Source organism: Hippopotamus amphibius, chromosome 17, assembly GCF_030028045.1.
Source record: "Hippopotamus amphibius kiboko isolate mHipAmp2 chromosome 17, mHipAmp2.hap2, whole genome shotgun sequence".
Lineage (NCBI taxonomy): Eukaryota > Metazoa > Chordata > Mammalia > Artiodactyla > Hippopotamidae > Hippopotamus > Hippopotamus amphibius.
In genome coordinates this window covers 7,338,290-7,361,719 of record NC_080202.1, presented here as the reverse complement: position 1 = coordinate 7,361,719, position 23,430 = coordinate 7,338,290, and the positions used below count along the sequence as shown (strand labels likewise).

General features: G+C 45.3%; 1 protein-coding gene across 2 annotated transcripts in view; it reads right to left on the bottom strand.

Annotated features, from left to right (window-relative positions):
* The window catches only part of STX8 (syntaxin 8), a 225,202-nt gene that overhangs the window by 22,363 nt on the left and 179,409 nt on the right, over nt 1-23,430 (bottom strand). The window contains exon 8 of one of the 2 annotated variants that reach the window (XM_057715655.1): nt 13,213-13,472. The exons of the other annotated variant lie outside the window; for it this stretch is intronic. Within the exon in view, the coding sequence (XP_057571638.1) occupies nt 13,438-13,472 (35 nt within the window). The 3' untranslated portion in view covers nt 13,213-13,437. Of the gene's footprint in view, nt 1-13,212; nt 13,473-23,430 lie in introns of those variants that run through there. 2 annotated transcript variants of the gene reach the window in all.

Sequence of the window (23,430 nt, the reverse complement as noted above, 5' to 3'; positions counted from 1 at the left end):
TGACTAATTCCAACAGTCACGGTCAAAAGTCTGCAATAATGTTAAGACTGTACGGAAGTACAGAAAGACCTGACAATACCGACGACACAGCTTCCAAACCACCTTCTCTGCTTCCATAGCCAGGTGCCTGGTTCAAGACTAACCTACCGTGGGACTTCTCTGGCGGTGCAGTGGTCAAGACTCTGTGCTTCCAACGCAGGGGGCACAGGTTTGATCCCTGGTTGGGGAACTAAGACCCCACATGCTGGTGGCGAGGCCAAAAAAAAAAAAAAAAGACTAACCTAACATGGACGCCTCACTGTCTCCCCCACTCCAGAACCACTCAGGGTCGTCAGTTGCCCTTTGTTGCCCAAGTCAACCCTCCTCTTAACTGTGAACGCAAAGCCTAACCACATCTATTTCTTGGTTTCCCTTCAAGAACTAAAGGAGGCAAAATTATCACTTGCAGATAATGAGAACACCTAACCTGCAAATAGCTGAAGAATCAACAGAAAACCTATTTGAACTAAAGAGGCTGGTTAACACACAGACTGACACCCACCCTTTCTTAATGAACCGGTCACAATCAATCAGAAAATACAATGAAAAAAGCCAATTCGTAACTAAGCTAATAAACAGAGCACAAAGAAACTAATGAAAATGGACAGGACTGGTATTTTGAAAATGCCATAATATTGAGGGGACATAAAAGGAAAATTCAAATAAAGAGAGAGCCACAATCATATCCCTGGATGGGAAGATTCCATGCCGTGTGCATGTCCCTTCTCTCCAAGTCAATACAAACATTTAATTCAGTTACAATAAAAACAGCAACGGACATTTCAGAAACCTGCCAAATTATCATGAGGCCGCCAGGACTATCCCTGTTTTGCAGATGAGGAAACCAGGGCTTAGAGAGGTGAAGAAAATGAGACCTGTCTAAGGCAATCGGTGAGGAGGCACAGTCATCACCCGACATTCACTGTCGCAGAGATGTGTGTGTGTGTGTGTGAGAAAGAGAGAGAAAGAGAGAGAGAGAGAGAGAGAGAGAGAGAGAGAGAGAGAGTAGGTCACAAAGGGCCTTGAGTGTCATCACAAGGAATCTGGGAGAGTCTCTGAAAGGTTTCCTTGGAGAGAAGTGGTAGCGAAGTGGAAGGGTTCATAAAAGCTAATTCACGTTTCTCCAAAGTGCACCCTGGCTTCAGTGTGGAGGGTGAGTTGGGAGGAAGACAGGGAGGTGGGTGAGGAGACCACAGGCGCACCCGAGGATGCCAGGCATCTGGAGGAAACCTGCATGGCTTTTCCAGAGACACGCGGGAGGCAGGATCAGCAGGGCCGGGCATCAGATTGGAAGCGGGGGCCGGGCGCGAGGCAAGAGCCAGGAACGACTCCTGAGGATTTGGCTGGGAAAACTGAGTGCTTGGTGGTCTCGCTCATCAAATTAGAAAACAGAGAAAGAAGAGCGGGGCTGGAGAAGATCACGAGCCCGGTTCTGGACATCTTGGGTATTATTTCGAGCAAGTTTTGACAGCACAATATTTGCTTTTCTTCCCCTGGGACTATACAAAACTTGTCTGTTGGGCTAGCCAGCCACTGGGGAAAATTTCCTATTTTGGTGGGGGGTCTGGAGGCAGACCGACAATCTAACTTTAAGGATCCCAAATATGAAGCAGATACAGTCTGCTGGGGTGACTGTATCGGTGGTGAAAAGGCTCGGCTGCGGGTCTAGCACAGGTGCTGGTAAAGCCGCCCCCTGCCCCCCGGCAATGCCCTCCCTGGGGTCCTCTGCCCACGCTCCCATCAGAAGCTAAGCCCCACGCTGCTGCCCTCTTTTCCCCCCTCTATCCTAAGACTCTCAGACATTCATTGTACATGTTTGTACATTTGAGGATATTTTGGTTGGTACTTGATGACACTTTAACTATAATCCCGCCTCTTTGACATTCTAGGCTACATGCATTCATTCCTTATGTTCCTCCAAATATGACATTGTTTTAAAGTCTGGTGAGAAAGTTTTCAACCAGGAAGGCACGTAATTGGTAGCCATCCTTTTTTATTAATGAAACAGTGTCTCCAGGTGTCTGTTTTCTTAACTTACAGCGACCCACCAGGTCGCCCCTGATCCTCAGACTCGGCTGTTGATCAGAGTGTGAAGGAAGGTCAGCCAGAGGAAAGGTGGCTCTTTTCTCTGTTCCACATGCCTCTGGTCAACCTCTCTGGCCAAGAGGAGCAGAGCTGAGATCCCCTGGCTCACCTGTGGCAGCCTACCCAGTGGAAAGAGAGATTCAGAGAGGAAATAGCCGGGCAAGAGCTGAAACTGCAGATTAGAATACCTGAAATGCGAGAGTAGCTTTATGGGGATGAACCTGTCTTCCTTTACCCAAGTGAAGAATCACATGTACCTAATGGATGCCTAAGCACCAACCAGCACAGGTGAGGAAAGAGAGCTCAGGGGCTTGATGCAGAACACAGTTAGGGGTGTCAGGGGATAAGGCAGTCCAGGAAATGACAGGTATCCGCAACAGGGAAAAAGAAGTTCACAGTTACAGACCCCCAAATGGAACGTGACCCCTGGTGATCAGCATCTGAGAGAACGTATTTCACGAAGCTCACATGACTGCCCGTAGTAACTTCTGAACCCTCTGCCTTCAAGTAATATCATTTACTCTGACAAGAAGTTGTGGATAATTAGAAACAACTTTTCTTAAATGAAGGAGGTTTTTTCCTTTTGATCAATAGCCAATCTTCTGTTTTTGAAATAGAATTCTCAAAGTTTTCATTTCATGGGGTTAAAGTGTAAACGCAAGAAAAGTATTCACCACGCCAGCCTCAAATGTAGAGCTTTTGCAATGGATGGAATACATGCTTTTCATTTCCTAAGCTTCAACTGTACTCATGTTTTGAAATTAAAACTGATGTTCTTAAGCAATTGATGTTTCCCACAACTTCTGTCTGTAGGGATTACGGTTCCTTTTATTTTCTGGAATTAGTTTATTAATCCAACCCAGAATTATCATCATCTATTCTGAAAAGTCTAATGGAAACTGTAACCTGAATAACATTCCAGGAGTTTTCTTTTGAAACGGAAAGCCAGCAATCACTGCACTGGAAAAGGCTATTTTACTATGGCGCATTTCCTCAGGAGAGGAAATGATTTTTGAGAATACTGAAGCCTTTTTTATTCACAAGCAGGCTAGCAACACCTGTACACAATCTTTCTAGACAACAATAAGACTTTTCTGAGGTTTCGTGTCATGACCATTTAATTTAATAGCTCTGAGAGTTTAAACAGGACACTAATACCTCAGTTAACTGCATGATCGGTGAATTGGGGATTCCAGTTAATTTTTCCATCAACTAATAGTAACCCGTTTATGCAATGAAATTTCCTCGGCAGGATACAGGGGGTCTGGACATCTCTTTTCAGGTATATACAATTGTATGTTTTGTCTCTCAGTTTTACATATTTTTAAAAGAAAAATCAGCATTTTGCTGCCCATAAATCTTCAAACTAATAAACCAATAATCGACATGTCAGAGGCCTCACCAAAAAAAAAAAAAAAAGGTTAACTGTGATAGTATTAGCTAAAGAAAATAAACTGAGCAAGGAAAATAAAATATATTCCTCTCATCCACGTGGCATTTAACACGCAAGGCGCTGATCTGCACCCCGGGGCTACAGAGATAAACAGTACACGCTTTTTAGATCTTAAAAGCTCACGGTTTACATATAGATGAAGTCAAAGATTTCAGAAGATACAGGAAATGACAGGCACTGAAAAATTTTTTCCTTTAGAAGCAAAAAAGTGAAGCCTGCTTTTGAAGAATCAAGGCAAATGAAACGTACTTTTTGAAATAATTAGTGAAAAGAAAATAAATTGAAAGTTGCCTCTAATCTTTTAACCTGCAGAATAAGGACTGATTTTATATCCTGACTTCAGCTTAGCAGAATTAGAAAGCTTCAAAAGTTCTCAGAAATGGGACAAGTAAATGGGTAAAAGTAACTTACGAAAATTTATGTTGTCACCTGCCTGGGGCCCAAAGACCCTGGGTCATCCTCAGTGTTTCCCTAATTTTCTGTTTTGAAAAAAAAAATTTTTTTTATTTTATTTATTTTGGCCGCAGTGCATGGCTTGCAGAATCTTAGCTCCCCAACCATGGATTGATCCTGGGCCCTGGCAGTGAACCTGCTGAGTCCTAAGCACTGGATGGCCAGGGGATTCCCCCGTGCTGGTTTTATGTTTTAATTAACAGATGCAAAATCTTTCAAAGGCACAGATGGGGCTTGGTTTCTTCCCTCTGATGGTTTCCAGCAGTTAACCTTGGCCTTAGGATTTGAAGTGTTCTGCAATGCTAGGTCCCACTCTCCCTGCTTCCCAGGCCCCAGCCCCTTGGCGATCCTGACTCAGTGGTTCCGGGATGGGGCCCAGGAATTCATGTTTTCAGTGAGAGCATCACGTGATCCTTATCATCAAGGAAAATTGGAAAATACGGCCCTGGATAACATGATTTGCCTAAGAGCCAGGTTCAGTAAAGACTGGGGTTGGACTCAGGAATCTGCATTTTTAATGAGCGCCTCAGGCGACATCTGGTCAACAGAAACATCTCTCTGGTTGCTGATGAGTGGCCAAACTTGACTCTGGTGCGACCAGAATCAGGAGAAACCAAAGGCATGATCCAAAGGGGGGCCCCAGGGACACCTCGGTCTCCCCGGGCCCTGGGCTGCTTCCTGAGGCTCCTGATCTACCGTGGATGGGCCGTTTCTCAAAGGCCTGCCTCTAGCAGCCAGGGTTCCGCCCTAAGCACTCTGGACCACAGGGTGCCCGCCTGTCCCTGTACGGGGCAGACCTAGGACGCCCACCAGTGTTACCTCTGGTACTCTGCAGCAGGAATCACCTTAGGGAAACACACAGAGTGGCAAACTGTCTCTCGGAAAGGTCGTGGCCTGGTTATGCCTGCGAATCGCAAATGAGACTATTCCACGTACCAACGCCTGGTCATAAATGAATGCCCTGTTTACTACAAATTCTGCCGAAATAAACCTGTCTTCACGTACAGTTGCTAAGGCATTTGTGCTTAGAGAAACAAACACTTTAAACACAAACAATACCTTCACATTTTCCCTTCAAAAGTGACTAATTTGCTCAATACCGAAAAGTTGCAGCGAACTTCGTCTGGAATGCCCACATTATGCACTTCGCACTTGCCAATAACTATATGGACACCTCTTTGAGGATGCCAAGGGAAATACCAGACTTGGGAAGGCTGGGAAGAAAAAAGAAAAATAGGGCGAGATCATACATGGGATGAAAAACTCCACCTGAATGCTTCCCCGTGAAGTTAGTCTATGTTTCAGCCAAACGGTTGAACTTGAACTCCAAAAGTACCTCAGCAGTTCAGCTGTCTTGATTTCAAACCTCTGCCCACGTGGCTCACATTTGCAACTTAAATATTCGGTATAAAAACAAAGTTATTTAACTGTTAGTACAAGATTCTTCTCCGAAGGAGAGAAGGAAGGGCACGTGTTTGGGACCACACACACATACGCTGATCTTTGACTCTAAATATCAGTGTACGACACGCAATTATTTTGGCTTCAGAAGACTATACTGTTTGCTGTGTTGGGGTGGGGTGGGCAGTTACCCAAAAAAATCTTGTCTTGAATAGCGCCAGAGCTGAAGATTTTTATGCGTGTGAGCTGGAGGGTTTTTTTATGCACGTATAGTACAAATGGTTCTTTTTCATTTTGGAAAGAAAAAAAAAAGCACTTAAAAAAAAAAAAAGGTTTGGTGGGGAGGCTTTGCAGCGGTATTTCACCTCGATACATCTTTCAAGTTTGATGACTTGTAAGCTCACGGCTTGGTTCTTGTCTTCAACCTTCAGACAACTCTAAGCTGTCCGCAGCAGCTGCAGAGGCCGGGTCTTTAAATGAAATAAAGAAATAATTGCTTCAGGGAACAAAGGGAAGGAGGAAAAAAAGCCCTGTGGGCTGAACTACGTGGCCCCTTGGGATCCTGCGTGGTATGCAGTGTGCCGAGAAGGAATCCTGGAGCAATCCGCGAGGATCAGGAGAAGTGTGATGTGGGCGGAGGAGTGCGAGTTGCAGAGGCACAACTGGGTTCAAATCGGCTACTGACTAGCTACGTGACCTTGACAAAGGGCCTTCCCCTGTGGGCGGCCTTGGTTCCTTGTCTGCAGTGTGGGAATAACACTACCTACACCTTGGGCTGTAATGAAGACCAGAGGGCACGAGTGCGTGATGTGCCGGTTCCATTAAACACAGCAAGTCGAATACCCAACGTTACCTCTGCCCCTCTCCTCGACTCCACCTCAAGGGGGACAAATGGTATAAACCCATAATCCGAAAGAACAGGGGAGAAAATGATGTTCAATTAGACCTATCAATACAGTGCTGGAAGACAGAAAGCACTTGGGCAAATGATGAATGCATGGGAGGAGACGCTGAAACAAACAAGTGAGTAGGGGTTAGGGGGTGGGAATCTCAAAGAGGGTGTTGGCTCTTGGGCCCAATTCCTGGCAAGGCTAAGGGATGGGAGGCACCAGGTACTTCTGAAGGCAGAACCAAAAGCAGGGGGAAACTGGTTAAAGGCTGCATGAGGACCAATTATACCTCAGACCCCTTCCATCACCCTGCACAACCAGACACACTACCTCTGCACCATCCTCTCAGGAAAGAGGGTCAGTGGAGGAATGGGACCAGAGGATTTCTGAATATGGGGCAACAGGTGCAGAAGAAGGAAGGCATAAGGCGAGAGGCTGAAAACAGGAGATTAAATACACATTTCCACATGGGATGGTGAGCTTGCTGCCGCGTCCCCGTATTAGGCTCCCAGATGCTAACAGCTAAGCCTTCAGTCACCAGGCAGAAGACCACAGGACCCCTCTTAGCAGAAAGGGACTAACCAAAGAGAAAAGACCTACAGACGCTAGCATTTTGGGTCCCCAATTAAATGACTAGGTCCTTCCTGTCTGATGACTGCTTGTGAAACCTACAACTCAACACACTCCACCCATGCATATAAAACGTTCCCATGTCTCTTTAGTGCTTCATTCTTAAACATCAACGGGTAGCCAAGCATCACTAGATATTTGACCAAAGAGAAAAAGAAAAAAAAAACAAACCACAAATCATCCCCCCACCCAAAAAAAACAAAACAAAACAAAAAAAACAACAGAAAAAAGAATTCAGTAAAAAGATACAATGTAAGGAACAGAAGAAAACTTCAAAGAAACAATAATATGCTCAGAGATATAAAATATTTTTTTGCCTATAACACTCGAACAGAATAACATTTAAAAAATCAGAAAACTTGAGAGTTTAAAAATAAAACAGTGGCAATAAAGAAGTTCAGCAGCAGGAGTTGAAGATGCAGCTGAAGAAACGTCCCCAGCATGAACAACAAGCAAAGAAGGAAAATGGGGAGAGAAAATAATAAGGAAATGAGAGGACCACACCAGAAAGCCCAACTTCCAACTGATGAATGTACCAGAAGGAAAGAAAAGAAAAAACAGAGGGGGTCATTATCAGAGCTTTAATGTAAGGAAAAATGCCCACAAATGAAGGAGATAAATTCCAGACTGAAGGGTCTATCAAGTATCCAACACAATAGTGCATGGTGAGGGGAGAAGTTAGTGGAAGCCCTTCTGTGTGAAATCTAGACCACTGAGGCCGACGGGAAGCTCTCAAAAGCAAAACAGGACATACAACAAAGTTCAGGAATCAAGCTGGCCTTGGACTTCTCAATGTCAACAAGGAAGCCTAGAAGACAACGAAAAATGCCTTTAAAATTCTGATCACAAATTCTTTCCAATCTAAAATTCTGCGGATGCGGTCAGTCACTCCACTGCAAGGAGCAGACTAAAGATATTTTTCAGCTCCAGGAGGGCTGACACCTAAGGAAAATATTAAAAGAACAGATCATTGGATGTGCTTTTCACCATATCCAAGGGAATTTCTTAGCTCTGAAGTCATTTAGGGCAGGAATTATGATAAGCAAAGGGGGAAAAAAAATGACAATACGTTTAGGAAGAACAGCATACTATGTAAGAGTGGAAATCTGATTATAGCAAGCTACATGGCTCAGCTAAAAATAGTGATATAATCAAAGTGAAAATGCTGAGCAGTAGGAAGTTAACAGATAACACCCCAAACCGCAATCAAATTGGGTCATATAAGTACAAGCACATTATTTAGAAATAAGAAAGGAAAATCCAAAAGAAACACATGAGCGAGCTGAAAGCACTTTCCTCGCAAGAGCAGGAAGGCGGGGCTTGGTCTCCCTCTCCTGCTGTGAAATGTACCCTGTACCACTATTTGTCTTTGTAAACTATGCTTAGGTGTTATTTTGACTCGTGGCAAGGCCAGAGTCTGTGTTAAATGCCTCGCACTGTGGCTTGGCACAGGGGTCGAGGGCAGGTGTGGATGCAATGGGGATGAAGGTCACCTGCATCTGAAGCACATGCAATAAGCAGGTATTGGGTACAAGAGAGAAGAGAAACACGGGTCCATGACAGCCTCTCCTGGGCTGCCCAGCAAGCACATGTGTGCTTGTGCACATACACACACACACACACAAAGCTGCAATAATCTAACAACACATGTATCATAATACAACTCTTTCAAGTGAGACCCAAACCACATTGACTCCCTTCCCAGAGGGAGAAAAATCTCAGATCACATCTTGCTCCCGTACATAGAGGAGCGGTCATGGAGGCTCTACTCCCCGAGCCCTGGATCTCCAGTTGATGGGCATCTTCTCAATCCAGGCCATACACAGTTCTCCATAATATGACTTGTAATTTATCACCTCCCATACGTCCAGCATATACTTGTAGATGAACACCTTGATCATGCTACCAAAAGCTCCCATTTGTGAAAGCGGAAATAGGGAACAGTCCAGAACACATACCCTTCTTCTAAGGCTGTGCTAGCTCTTCCTGGGGAGGCACATTCCTCTCTGGGGAGGTGTGGGGGTGTTCCCCCACTTCACCTAAGGTCAGCTTCAAGAAAGGGATGCTACACAGTGTGGTAGGTAGGGAAGCAAATTCCAGGAAGATGTGAGGATTTTGTTAGATCTAAGCTATCAACCAGATGGGAGAGTTTCTGTGCGTCCTATAAAATCACTGTTGAATTATATGCTCTGGTTACTGTGATAAATATTAGGTACCAGGAGCAAGCTTGCCTTGCTCGGAAAAAGTCTGTTTCTTTTCTATTAGATGGCATCCTTGTGTCACATCCTGTCTCCCTTTTTGTGTTGCTTTCCCCGCATTCGAGTCTTGGTGCTAAATTCGAGGCTCAAACATGGTCTTAGCTTATCAATTGGATATATTCTATTTATGTTCTCGTCTACATTCGAACATTTTAAATTTCTTCTTTAGCAGCTTTGAGATTTTACACAGTCGTGCACCCCATTTTATTGTAAGCTACTCCACATCTTCTTTGGAACAGAGGTTACAAATTATAAATAAAATCTCTCCTGGGATGGGAGTTGGGCTACCTTTGTTTCAGTCTGCTCTACAAGAGTCTCAGACTCCAAGGTGGCAAAGAAAACTAGGCTGTGGCTCGTCTGCAAGCCTTGCCACTTGGTCTTCACTGCTCGCTGCTTTGCTGTTTTATCCCTAAGTCTTGGTCTGCAGGCCAGTCGCTGTGAACTTATCCATATCTTTAAGCTGTTATGTAAATTTTGCTGTTGTTTCCAAGGAAAAGCTCTTTTTGAAATCCTCCAGCCCTGCCTTAGTTGAACTAAGGGGAAGCAGGGTTGTTTTTCCCACATGTCTCTGTGTTCCTGAGTCCTAGGTGCTGCCAGCTAAGCCACCCAGGACCCGGATCTGGGACTGGGCCTTAGAGTTGGGGGCAGGGGCAGTGTGAATCCAGGAGGTCCGGGAGCAGGCCAGCAGGGGCACAGGTGCTCCCTGCCCGCTGGGCAACTCCTCTACGTGGTCAAAAGAAAACACCAGACACCAGACAGATAAATGGGCACTGAACTTGAATCTTGTAAGGGTCCGAGCAAAAGCATCTCGAGAGTCAGGGACACACTGCCACCCTTGGTGCCTGGCGCTGGGACTTCCCTGTTAACTGGCTCTGAGACCTGCCCTGTGGCTTAGGTGTGTCACCACCGTGTGGCGGAAGAGAGTCTAACAGGCACCCAGGACTGGGAGGGCTCCTGGTTCAGAGACTCAGGACGCTTGCCCAAGCCATGGCTCCAGATGAAAATAGAATCTGTTTATTCAACTTGTCTCTTTCATAACACAACACAGACTTCAGAAAGATAATCACGCAGCAGACAAAATAAAGAGAAGGCGCTTAGAGGTTTCCCAAGCTACCTGCGAAGACTAAGCCCCAGCGTGCTTTACTCTGAGGCCTACAGGAAGACGTTTCCCCCCCCACCCCCCAACTAAGAAGAACCTCCCTTCTTAACTTGGCCACCGAGCCCTGGCGGAGCAGGGTTTTCACCGCGGGCTTCAGCTGACCAGGGCTTGCAAAATCACCTCGCTTAACTACCCCAAGCTGGCCTGGAAAAGGCACAACTTCCTTCTGGGCCAACACAGCTTCCCCTCGCTGGCCTTCCTCGGGCTCTTTTTTCATCATTTGCTCCTCAGTTCCTGTGCCCCAAATCCTCGGACACTGCTAGGTATTCAAAGGTCACAGCCCCAACCCACTGCCCAAGCACATGGCCTTACCCTTGGCCGGCAAGCTGACTCTTTGAAGACTATTTTCAAGACAGATGAGAGTGATCCAACAGAGACTGGAACGAAACACGAATGTCTGACAGCTCTCGTGCTGGGTGCCGGTGAGTTAATAAGCAAATTTACCTTCAATTACCAACATTATCACGATTGAGCCGAATCCCTAAATCACCCTTGGGGACGGTCACCATGGGCCTGCATGTCTACTGCACAGAAGGGGGAAACTAACAAGGAATGGTCGGCACCTGCTAGTGACAAGCCTTGTTCCAAGGGCTACGCATATTTAACTCATTTAATCCCCACAAATCTCCCAGTATTAGGTAGTATCATTTATATCCTTGGTCTCCAGGCAGGAAACAGAATACAGGGACTCCTCAGGTCCCAGAGCTGAATTCGGACCCAGGAAGAGACCACAGAACTCTCATCCGTAACCACTGCACTGCATGGCCTCCCAGAGAAGGCGTCTGCTGCTCTCTACTCAGTGCAGGAAGCCTTCACAGGAGGCCTGGAATTATAGGGACTCTTGTAAAAAACAAAACAAACAAAAAAAAATGGGAGTATGAAAACCCAGGCATGGGAGAAGGGTGGTTTAGGTTTCTGAGGCAGCTTTGTGGAATTCTCAGCAGCCTGGGATGTAACTGCAGTGAGATAGGAGACGTGAGAAGGTCCGATGATCCACCCTGAAAACGTTTTTATAAACGTAAAACATTAGGATTCATTTTGAAATGAATACCGCACTTTCTACTTCACCTATATTATCCCTTTTGAGCTTTGCGGTCGCTCCAGGATGTCACTAGCCTCTTGTTGCAAGTCTTTTCTCCACCTGACAGGTGAAGCAGCTGACAAAGATCACGTGGCCAAGGTGGACCACAGTGTTGGGTCTTCTTTGACACCTAATACAGCGCTATTGGCTACTACGTCTCACTGACCTGACCCCAGGGCCAGCAAAGAACTATGAGTGAGGGGCTGACATAACACAAGAAACGAGAGCCTGGAACGCCAGCTGGAGGGCCTGGGGTGCGACAGGAGGAAGGGGAGGAGAGCTCAGTTTTTTGCTACGTGCCAACTCTCCGCTGGGCCCTATGGTTCAGGAGAGCCAGGGATAGAACAGAATCCCTGAAAGAGAGGCAGTCCTGGGTGGAAGGCAACTGCTGCTTCTCCATCCTGGTCAGATGGCGGCGGAACACCTCAAGCCCAGTGTTTTACAAATGAAAGGGTTGTAGCAGCTCGTGCTCTTTAGGACAGATGTCAAGGAGCAGAATGGAAACACTGAACTGCTCCTTAAAGTCTTCTCGGGGCAGGCAGGATGCATGGGAAAGGACTTCTAAAAAGCACGGATAGAGGAAACATGGGGTGCCTCAGTGAGGAGGCCTCAGGGGGACCTGGGGGGCCAGAGAATGCCTGGGTACTGGTGTTATGGACTGCACTGTGTCCCTACCCCTGTTCACGTGTCAAAACCCTAACCCCCAAAGTGACTATATTTGGAGATTGGGCCAAATTAAGATCATAATTAGGGTTAAATGAGGTCACAGGCTGGGGTCCTAACTTATAGGGCTGATGTCCTTAGAAGACGAGGACTTTGCTCTGTCTCCCCACACACTCACAGAGGATAGGCCACGTGAGGACACAGCAAGAAGGCAGCTGTCTGCAACTCCAGGAGAGAGGTCTCCCCAGAAACCAACTCTGCTGCCACCTTGACCTTGCACTTCCTGTCTCCAGGACTATGTGACAATACATTTTTGTTGTCTAAGCTACCCAGTCTGTGGTATTCTGCTTTGGCAGCCTGAGCAGACTGACCCAGGGAGCCTTGACCTTGCCACCCGCCAGCCCTCGGCCAGCACTCAGTCACCTTTCAACACCCAGAGTCACCTCTGCTGTGAGGTCCTTCTCATCTACCCTGGCCGCTTCCTCCTGGACGCTCCCCCTACATAGAGATTTCATCTTAGAACCTGTGACACTTTACTGACTTAAGCTGTTTTCTTTCTTAAAGTCTATCTGCCCCTATTAGACTCTGAACCCCTTGAAAGAAGAGACATTTCTTAGATAACAAAGAAATGACAAAAGGAAGGATTATCTGTGTCAGAGCATGCGAATACCGGTTATTTGTGTGAACTATTTACCATGTGACATGGTTACCACCTACAATGAAATGTGAGGGACTTCCCTGCGGTCCAGTGGTTAGGACTCCACGCTTCTACCACAGGGCGCCCAGCTTCGATCCCTGGTCGGGGAACTAAAGATCCCGTATGCCTGCTGCACACAGGACCGAAAACCAAAAAGAAACCACGATGAAATGTGAAGGGTGGAGGTGGGCGGTAGGGGCCGAGTGGGCTCCAAAGTGAGATGTATGTGGTGGCTGAACCACACCTCTGCCAACACCAGTTAGGTGACCTTGGGCAAGTTACTTCACTTCTCTGGGCCGCAATGGCCTCCTGGTTTTAAACATAAATTCTGCTGCAGTATAACACACATACAGAAAAGCACACACGTTGTTAAGAACGCAATGAATTTTCTAGTTGTCCCAGCTTGTCAGTGGGGGATAACAACAGTATGTCACGTAGGGTGGGGGTGGGGGTTTACGACAAAACCCTTCTGAAGCACGCAGCCAGGTGCCCAGGACACAGCGAGCCTCCGTAAGTACCGGCTCTCCTTCGGTTACAGGCGCCTCACGTAACTGCAGTTCCACCCTTGATTCAGGGCTGTTCAAACCTTGCGTCGTTTTTCATACAGCCTGGCAGGATATACGCAGACTTAAGAGGGGGAAGTGAATACTGCTCCCGATACACCTGTGAGTAGAGAAATTCACCAAGAGAAATGAGCACTAGAATCTCATGCCTGCCACCCTGCCTGCCGCTCCGGTTTAGTGGGGGATTCTTCATCTACTTAAAACGCCAAGCAAGCTCAGAGTTATCAACGGGGCTAAAGGAGGCAATGGGATAGGCTTCATTGGTTGGGATGTGAGAGAGAGGAAAAACCCTTTCCATTCCAGCACGCATGACGTCTTAGCCCAGCAGAGCAAGGGTTCCAGTGCCAGGCAAGATATTCAGCCATGCTTGTTATGTGAGCAGGGATGTGATCAGAGGCACCTTCTGAAGGCAGGGAAGTCTGGGACCCCAGCGTACGTTAAGCAGCATCCCTACAGACAACGCTACCAACATGTCCCTAACGAGGAAGGAGCGAAGGGTCACCTGACTGGGGACAACCTGATGGGTAAAGAGAGTCCTTTCCGCTCCCAGCTGTCTCTCGGCACAGGCCAGGGTGCCTGAAATCCAACCACCGACGGTTCTTGTTTATGTCACGGTCATTCTCTTGCTCTGCTCCCATGTGAGCTGGGACACACTTTCTGTCCCCACGATCCGAGCGAGAATGAACTCAGGGAGTCGTGTGCTCTAGTGCGGAAGAGGGCAGACAGCTCAGGCTCAAACGGCTGGCAGAGGAGCGTGCGGGCTGGCAGAGAGGGCAGCCGCGGGCACAGGCTGGTTGCGGGAGAGGGTCTTCCTGCCCTTCCGACACCTCCCTCACTCCGCCCCACTCCTGCCGTGTTTTTCCCTTCTAAGTACCTCTCTGTGAGCAGACATACTTCTGTGGATCAACTTTAAAAAACCAAAAAGGTCCCCAAACCTCAATAGCATCCACCCCTGCAAACACCCCTCTGCCACTCCTCTGAAGATCCAGGTCCTTCTCAGGAGCCAGGCAGATGCGGCTGAAGAGAAAGATGCTTGTGGGGAATTCACGACCTGTGACCAATTAGCCACATGGGCTCACCTCCCCGCCTGGTCTTCCTCTGGTCGGTGTTTTGCGAGCTCTCTCTTGCTTTCATTCCCTCCCCATTAGCTGAAGAAGGTCACTTCCCCTGGGCCTGGGGGTTCACTGTCTGAGGCCACCTTGGGTTCACATCTGCTCTGGGACTTCAGGTGGCCTGATGGCTGGGAAGAGCTTCCTCCGACGTGCGTTGCAGCACAGGCCCCATGACCTTTTCTCCTGGATTCAGATCTTACCATGGTTGTCCACATTTTCCTGGGCTCCAACTGGAGCTGGGGCAAATGTGGTTACATGATAATTCCAAACATATGCTCCACAGAAACACGGAATCTTACCACGTCCCCCCTTCCTTTACAAAGCCAACGGAGGGGCTGAGTTTTAGCTGCGAAACCCCCAGGATTTGGGAGGAGGAGGAGGGAGACTGCCGTTTCCGTAGTCACTCTTAACGCTGTTTAATGTTGATAACACTACTTCTGCTTCTAGTCAGTGGAGCAGGGCTTACTTCTCTTTCTAGAAGCCCTCCTTTCAAGTTCTTTGTTACTCTGAGTGTAATGTAAACTGCTTGACTTTTAAGTTCAGGTTTACCTCCATCAATTACCTTCGCCAACACCTGGAGATGAAGAGACCCTGAAGTGGTTACCCAGTCGAGAACTCTGAACCCAGGCACGGTATCAACATAAATCACAGAAGGTAAACATTTATCCTGCCTATTTTAACGAATTTCCAATTGAAAAGTCCCCAGTTGTTGCCAAAGCCAAAGAAATGAGACCTGACATGTATTTACAAAGGCATTTTCATGCATTACACATCCGCTTTCCTTTTCAATCATGGGTTTACTTTCCCAAGAAGAGCAGCGTTTGTAAATGCAAAGCAAAATAGCAAATGTCAGTTTTTCTGACCAGCATTTATTTCCCAGGCAAACACTTTTGGAACCGACATTTCCCCTCCGTCTCTTTATCCCTCCTTTGGCTAGGGTGGTCAGCACATGCTGTCCTGCTCAAGCCAGCTCCGGCATCTTTGAACATTTTGTACAACTTCAGGTTCTTATTATTATTCTTACTACTATTCCACAAATATCTTAGGGTTAAAGCCCATGTTATCCACCAGCCCCCTCAACAGTGTGCAGTAGCTAAAGCTCTTCACCAAACCCCGAATTCTTTTGTATACTTGTAATTTCAGATCGGATCTTTTGCATCTTCTTTCTGCTCTTTTCATTTTGGCAAACTTATTCCCTGAATCATATGTAAGAATGGCGAACTTAAAATGTCTAATACCTATCTTTGGTTTGAAAAGACTAATATAAGCAGTGATGGGTGGGAAGGGAGTATGCCTTCTGTGTCTAATGAAACCCCACAGCATCTCGTGCACGGCGGATACACAAAATAATTTGAGGGATGTAAGACTACCAGATATTTAGATCTCTGGATACCTAATTCAGAGTTCCCTGGGTTGTATAAAAATTGTTCAGGGAGAAAGCTTTAAAAATTTGGTGTCAACACGGGATCATATTTTAAGCCCAGGATAGATGATAAAATAATACTGAGGAAAATGCACAAATTAAAGGTGATTCCTTTTCACTGCGCAAAATTTTTCCTAGCTATTCTCACCATGTACATCTGTTTTTCCAGATGAACTTTAGAATCATGATGTCAAGTAGCCCCAAAGCTCCCTCTGGAATTCCGAATCAGATTATGTGAAATTTATACATCAACTTGGGCGAAAAGCTACATCTCTGCAATTTAATTTAAGTCAGCCGATCTGGGACTACAGCATAGTCCTACATTTACTCAAATCTTCTCTGTCTGTAGTTATAATTTTTCCTGCCTTCAGAGAAAATAGCCTGCCTGCGCCCTGGACCACAGACTAAGCCAAACATAGTAACGCATGTTTCAGGGACAGATGCAGGACTCCAGCCAGATCAAAGAGAAACCTTCCCCACACCTTTCCTCGTTGTTCTAAGGAAGGAACCCTTCCACAGAGCAAGGAGGACTTGAGTGTGGGGCTGCCGGTGGTCATGTTCTCCACCAGGATGAGAAAGCCAGTCTGTGGCAGGAAAGCAAGCCAAAGCAGAGACAAAGGAGGGATGGGACACAGCCCCACCACTAACACGAATGGTGGCTTTGTGTTAGAAACAAGTGCTCCTTCTCAGGACAACATGCCATAAATCTGCTATCCTAAATAAACCTGTTACTGCCTATGCACGGCAAGCCCTGAGGTTTAGATTTGCTCAATGCTTGCTGTGAACAATTGAACCCTGCAGTCCTAATGGAAAGAATCCTGGGAGCTTTGAGAATCCTATGCTACTGCCTCAAAGTTGCCCTGATTTCTGCAGTCCTTCCTTAGGTTTTTGTTGTTGTTTGTTTGTCTGTCTGTGTGTTTTGGCCGTGCAGTGCAGCTTGTGGGATCTCAGTTCCCTGACCAGGGATTGAACCCGGGCCACGGCTGGGAAAGCCCAGAATCCTAACCACTAGGCCACCAGGGAATTCCCTAAAGTTAGGTTTGGAACCTCAGTAGTGTTTTCCTTCTTGTTGAGTTTTTGTAGCTATTGTTAACGTGACCTTTTCTCTGTTCTCTGTGGTATTTTCTAACTGGTCATGGGTGCTGTATGAGAAAACTCGTATATTTATTTTACAATGGGCAAAGGGCTTGGCTTTCTTTTTAATTTTCCGGTTCATTCTCTCAAATGTTCCAGGTAGAAGACTGTAAATATTTACAGACATGATGATCATTTTAATTCTCCTTATTAACTAATTTGCATACCACAGAGCTTAGGTCCTCAAAATTAATGATGTGTATCAGCAGTGAGAGGCGACGTTCTGATTTTATCCCTGACTTGATCTTCTAATTTTTGACCCTCCAGCAAAATGGTAGCCTGTGGCTTCTGATGGTTATTATTTAGCAGGACAATGAAGCAGCCTTTAATGCATAGTTTGAAGAGTTGCTTTTTAAAAAATCTAAGAACAGACACTGAATTCTATTAAATGGCTTTTTAGAGCCTACTAAGGTAAGCATATGGCCTTTCTCCATTTATTAATGTGACGAATCATGTTAATATATTTCCCAATAGTAACCTCTCTTTGCATTCTTGAAATTAATTTGGCTTGGAAACAGGGCTTCACTCTCTTAATAGAGACCCGGATTCAATTTGCTTGTGTTTTACTTAGGGTTTTTCTTTTTAGGATAATTATATTCATAAGCAAGACGGACCAACAGAATTGTGAGTATAAGATATCTTTGCTGGGTTTTGGTATCAGAGTTATTCTAACTTCATAATGTGAAAGGGGAGGCTTTCCTTCTTTTCTGTACTCTTACTGAAATTTATTTCTCCTGAGAAGCTGGGAAGAATTTGCCTACACAACTGCTTACCATCTTTCAGGAGATTTGCTTTTCCTTTTTTGCCATCACACTTGACATACATTCACCTGTTCACATAGACAGGTTTGATATTTATTAATAAATTTACTATCTATAGGTTTTCGAAGGCACTGGATGGCTATCCGCCTTAAAAGCTATCAATTCGCTTTTTCTGACTGAGGATCAATATGTTTCCATTCTAATCCTTGTCTCTAAACAAAAAGACTTGGTAAATACTGGATCTCCTCTGTCTTCATCCATTTTTATAGTGCATTTAAACTACTCTGTCAATATTCTGTCTCCCTCTGCCCACATCAGTGGTGCTGGCAATGCTGCTTTTTATGGTGTTCATAACATTCCCTTATATGTTTGATTTTATAGGCCTGCTTTTTAAAGAATTTATTCACACCCACCCAATTTAATCCTGAAAATTAGGTGGTAGGAGAGTACTTCACAGTTTTCTATTAAAATGGCTATAATAATACATATTTGTAGGTTTCAAGGTAATGCACGTGTAGTAGCTAGAGAGAGAAATGCTTACACATAATTTGTTAACTTTTAGCAAGCCATTACAAGAAACGGATGAGCTCAGCAAGAACCGGCCAGCTTATACGCAGAGACAGAAGGAAAACGTCTAGAAAATTGGTTGGAAAAGCCAAGTACTACCAGACCTCAAAGAACAGGAAATGAGACTGGGGGTGTTCAGAATCTTTCTTTCCCATGAAGCCAAAGAAAGGGTTTGAGCCCCGTGGCAGAGATGAGGTTTACTGCCCTCCCTCCTACACCTATCATTTCAGGTAACCCCAAAGTGGCTGCTTTCCGAGTGGGGAAGACCGTAAGTCTGTGAGTCTAGCTGGAAGTCAGAAAATCAGCCAGAACTACGCACAGAAGTGGAACGTGGATGTGACGTGGTTCCTGGCACACTGAATGAGCGCCCCTTCGGTTTTGAAAGAAACCATAATCCTAGGGAGGAGATGGCGGGGGAGAGACACGTAGCTTGTGTTTTAGTGTTGAAGGCACTAGACCACGGGGAACCACCTTGGAACCTACTGGAGACGACTTTCCATCACTCTGAAATCCTGGCCTTTGAGCTGGATGCAGTTACTGGATGGGGTTCTGAGGTTGTGTCCTCGGGGGGAAAGGTGTGCCCTCTGTGTGGACAACAGATGGCTGTGGATACGTGGGTGGCCAGGCTGCAGGGCGACTGCTAGATCAGCCCATCGGGAGTCACTTTCCTTTTCTTCAACAGTGAAAGAGTACATTTCCCAGGTAGGTGGCGTCGGCTAAATCCTCATGAATGGAAAATGAGCAGAAGTGATGGGTCCCCTTTCCAGGCCTGAAATTAGCATGCACGTTAGCGCTCTTTTCTCCTCCCTGAAGTGTAGCCTGATGTGTGCCCATGACCTTGCTTTGACCACACAGACAAGGATCCGTACAGCAGAGGGGAGAGACAAGACAGAGAGGGAGTGGGTCAAGAATGACCCCGTGAAAAGAAAAAGACACTGGGGGCAGAATTCAGATCAGTGATTGGGAGCGGGGTGTGGGGGAGGGACTGGCCACTAAGAAGTATGAGGGAACTATTCGGGGTGGTGGGAATATTTGATATTTTGATTGCGATGGTGGTCACACAACTGTATTATGTTTGTTGAAACTCATGGAACTGGTCACATAAAAATGTTTAATTTTAATGTATGTAAGTTAAGCCTCAATACACTTGACGAAAAAACAAAAAACAAACCAAAACAAAAAAGAGTGACTCAATGGAGAAGAGACCCCTTTCTAACCCAGACTGCTCACTTAGGGGCTGTTTCATGAAACAGAAATACAGTTCTACGTTGTATAAGCCACCATTCTTCCAATATGGTTGTTTTAGTAGCTTATTCTTTACCTAATGAATGTGTGCGTGCACGTGTACCTGTATATCATATATATATAAAAATATGAACAGTGATAACTAATAGAATTAGGGTTACTTCATTTTCTAAGTTTTGTTCATCTTATTTACTCAGTAAATAGGTATTAATTCTTTCAAACATATATTAATTTCACAATATGTAAAAGAAGATATAAATTCTGTGACATTCCTTAAAATACTTCCAGCCAAAAAGCTAAGATAAATTGCTAGGATTTAAAATTAACCTTCTAAATTAGTATATGATCATGACCTCTGTAATCAGTAGGATTAAGGATGGACATACTAAATGGTGTTAAAACAACTGAGTAGCCATCTGGAAAAAGAAAGACTTAAATCTATACTTCTTAACTAGAGGGTAAACTAGAGGATCAAAAGTTTAAATGCAACAAACTAAACCATTAAAGTTCTAGGAAAATATCCACAGAAATCCCTTGTGTCATTGGAGTGAAGATAACCTTACCAAGACTCAAAATCTAAATGTCATCAAAGAAAGATGGATAATTACAGTTACATAAAAATTAGAAACTTTTAGTGGTAAAAAAAAATCATAAAGTCAAAAGACAAATAAATTAGGAAAAAATGTTTGAAACTCATTATCACAAAGGATTCTTTTCCCTAATGCGTAAAGGGCTCCTTAAATTTGATAAGAAAAAGACCAGGGTTTCCCTGGTGGTGCAGTGGTTAAGAACCCACCTGCCAATGCAGGGGCAGGGGTTTGAGCCCTGGTCTGGGAAGATCCCACATGCCGTGGAGCAACTAAGCCCATGCGCCACAACTACTGAGCCCATGCACCACAACTATTGAAGCCCGCTTGTCTAGAGCCTGTGCTCCACAACAAGAGAAGCCACTGCAATAAGAAGTCTGCGCACCACAATGAAGAGTAGCCCCCGCTCACCACAACTAGAGAAAGCCTACGCACAGCAACGGAGACCCAACGCAGCCAATAAATAAAAAAATAATAAAATAAATTTAAAAAAGAAAAGAAAAGAAAAAGACCAGCAATAGGAAAATGCATCAAGGTCATCAACACTGTTCAGAACAAAATGAAATACAACATAGCTAACATGTATCAAAATATATTACTTCACGCATAAGAAAAAGACAAAATAAAGCTGTTAGGCTGAACCATATGAAATTACCAATGGACTACCATTCCTGACCTACACAAGCTGCAATTTCACATTGTTCAACCTACCACAATGAATTGTTTTCCCCCAATCCATCAGATTGGCAAAATTCCAAAAGCTGAGCAACACACGCTTTCAGCAAGGCTGTGGAAGCTCTCCTACAACGCTGCTGGCAGGACTGAGCTGTATAGTTCTTACAGAGGGCAATCTGGCAAAAATGGTCAAAACTGTCACATGAGGGAATCTGTCCTCATATATACATACCTATAAACATCTAAAATAATATATGTGCTAGGTGCAGAAGACATGTTGGGGGAATAGGGACATGACACACACACACACATATATATACTTTTCCATATTTGCTTGTATCTGTGGAAAGACACACTAGAGGAGCAGACATGGGAAGATGGTACACGTGGTTACCTATGTGGGAAAGGGGGGAATGAAGCAGATAGGAGAGAGGAGTGAAATTTCTCAGGGTACCCCTTGTTCATTGTATTGGTGGTTAAAATATATATTCAAAAGAAAAGGGGAATGGAAAAGTTAAAAAGTAAAATTGCAGGCAGGTATTTGGAAAAACCGATCTTTTAAAAACAACTCATTTGCCACAGTCCAAAATAATCAACGTCACTACAATATATAATTATGTACTTGCAAAGATCCTTACCAACAAAATGAACAAAACCGCACAAACCTAAATCCCCTCACTGGGCTGGTTATTTCCCACCTGCCTCTCTGGATCCCTGTCCCTCCTCCTCCCTGCACCCTGGACTGGGGGTGGGGGTGCTGATCTCCACATACCACATCCCCCGGGCTCTCCCGCTCTCTGGCTTCCCGTGAGATTCGGCCAACAGAGGCACTGGCTGGATCCAAGGTCAGGGGAGGGAGAGGCTGGCTGATTTCTTCTGGCTTCAGCACTGTGGTTCTGGCAGTCGGCTGTACCCCCTCATAACCACACTCCTCTGCCTGCTGCCCTCTTTCCTGGGTCTGGCTCCAGAACAGTGTGTTCTCCCCACGCTCCTTTGGGATGGGAGTGGGTGGGTGTGGGTAATAGTGTCCCACTACTGCTGATCCCGAGGTGCCTCAGTCTCTCTTTCTGGTCGGTCCCTCATCCCCACCTACTACACCCCTGTAAATCACCCAGGTGAGTATGCCACCGATTTTATGCTGGAAACCTGGTGGACATATTCGGTCATCTGTTTCTTAGACCACTCAAATTCATTCCCTTCTCATCCTTATATCCAAAAGCCAGTTTATTCATGGAATATGTCTCACACACACACTTTTATTTTTTGCCCCCAAGTACCTTTCTACTTTCCAGGTTTGTGACTCTCTTCTTCCTCTTTCTCTCTTCCTCTTAACAAGCCTCTTAAATCCTCCCCACACAGTCATCAGTCAACCCGTGAACTCACCCTGACAGCCTTTACTGAAATACTTCCAGTGACTATACTCTTTGAGAATTCAGATCCTGAGATTATAATGGTGAGTGAAAGACAGACATGACGCTTACATACTTGTGGGAGGTTAAACTTTGCGGAGAGAAAGAGATAATGATTAGACCATACAAAGAAATGTGCAATTACAACCGTGAAAACGCTGTAAAAGAGAGATGGAAGAGCACACGAGACTCCCCAGTCTGGAAATTAAAAAGGGCTTCCTGGAGGAAGTGATGTGTGAGCAGCGATCTCAAGGATGGGAGGGCCCTGACCTAGCAGAGCGGGTATGCGGAATGCAGAGCAGGTGTTTCTGGTTCTTCCCTCTTCCAGGGCCTTCTTTCCACCAGTTGTTTTAGTAGTTTCGGTTTAGTAGTCACATAATGTGGCAAACACAGTATCTTTGCTCTGACCCAGCTTTGATTCAATCCCATTACACTTCCAGACCCTCAGTAAGATGGCGCGCCACCCTCTCTGTCCTCTGAGGAGATGCTGCAGAATCTCCTGGTCCCCTCCTTTCAAAGCAAACTGTATTCTAACTTTTTTCCCAACTAGAAAATCCATTTTGTACTTGCTAGTTGATGTGTTATGATACTAAAAACTTCAAGGATAAATGTGAAATACACCTTAAAAAAGTACAACCAGAAAATATTAGGAAGCGTATTTTATTTTTTTCCCAAGTGATTTTTCTAGTTGTTTGCTTGCAATGAGAGGCTTATTCTTCAATTCTGACTTAACTAAAAAAAAGGGGGTGGGGGCAAATTAGTGCGATCCATTGGAAAAACAAAAACAAAAACCTCCCAACCCCTCCAAGTAGCCAACATCCAGAGCTGTTTGCAAAACTGCTAGTCCTATCTTTGGAAGGACATTTTTCTCACCCGTTTATATTGCAAGGGAAAATATCTTCCATGAAGCAAACATTTTTTAAGATTTCAGCTTTTCAAATGCGTGGTACTTGTGATAAAGGGTGTTTTCAAGCCCTCTTCTTCACTTAACCTGCCAACTAACATGGGAAACCATTAGCTCAGGCTGCTACAATTAACTCAGGACTGCTTCTTGAAACGTTCACACAATTCCCAGCTACTTATCATGCAAACAACCTGGGAGACTCATTTTCCTTGCAAGGCAGTAGGAGGGGTAAATTACTGAG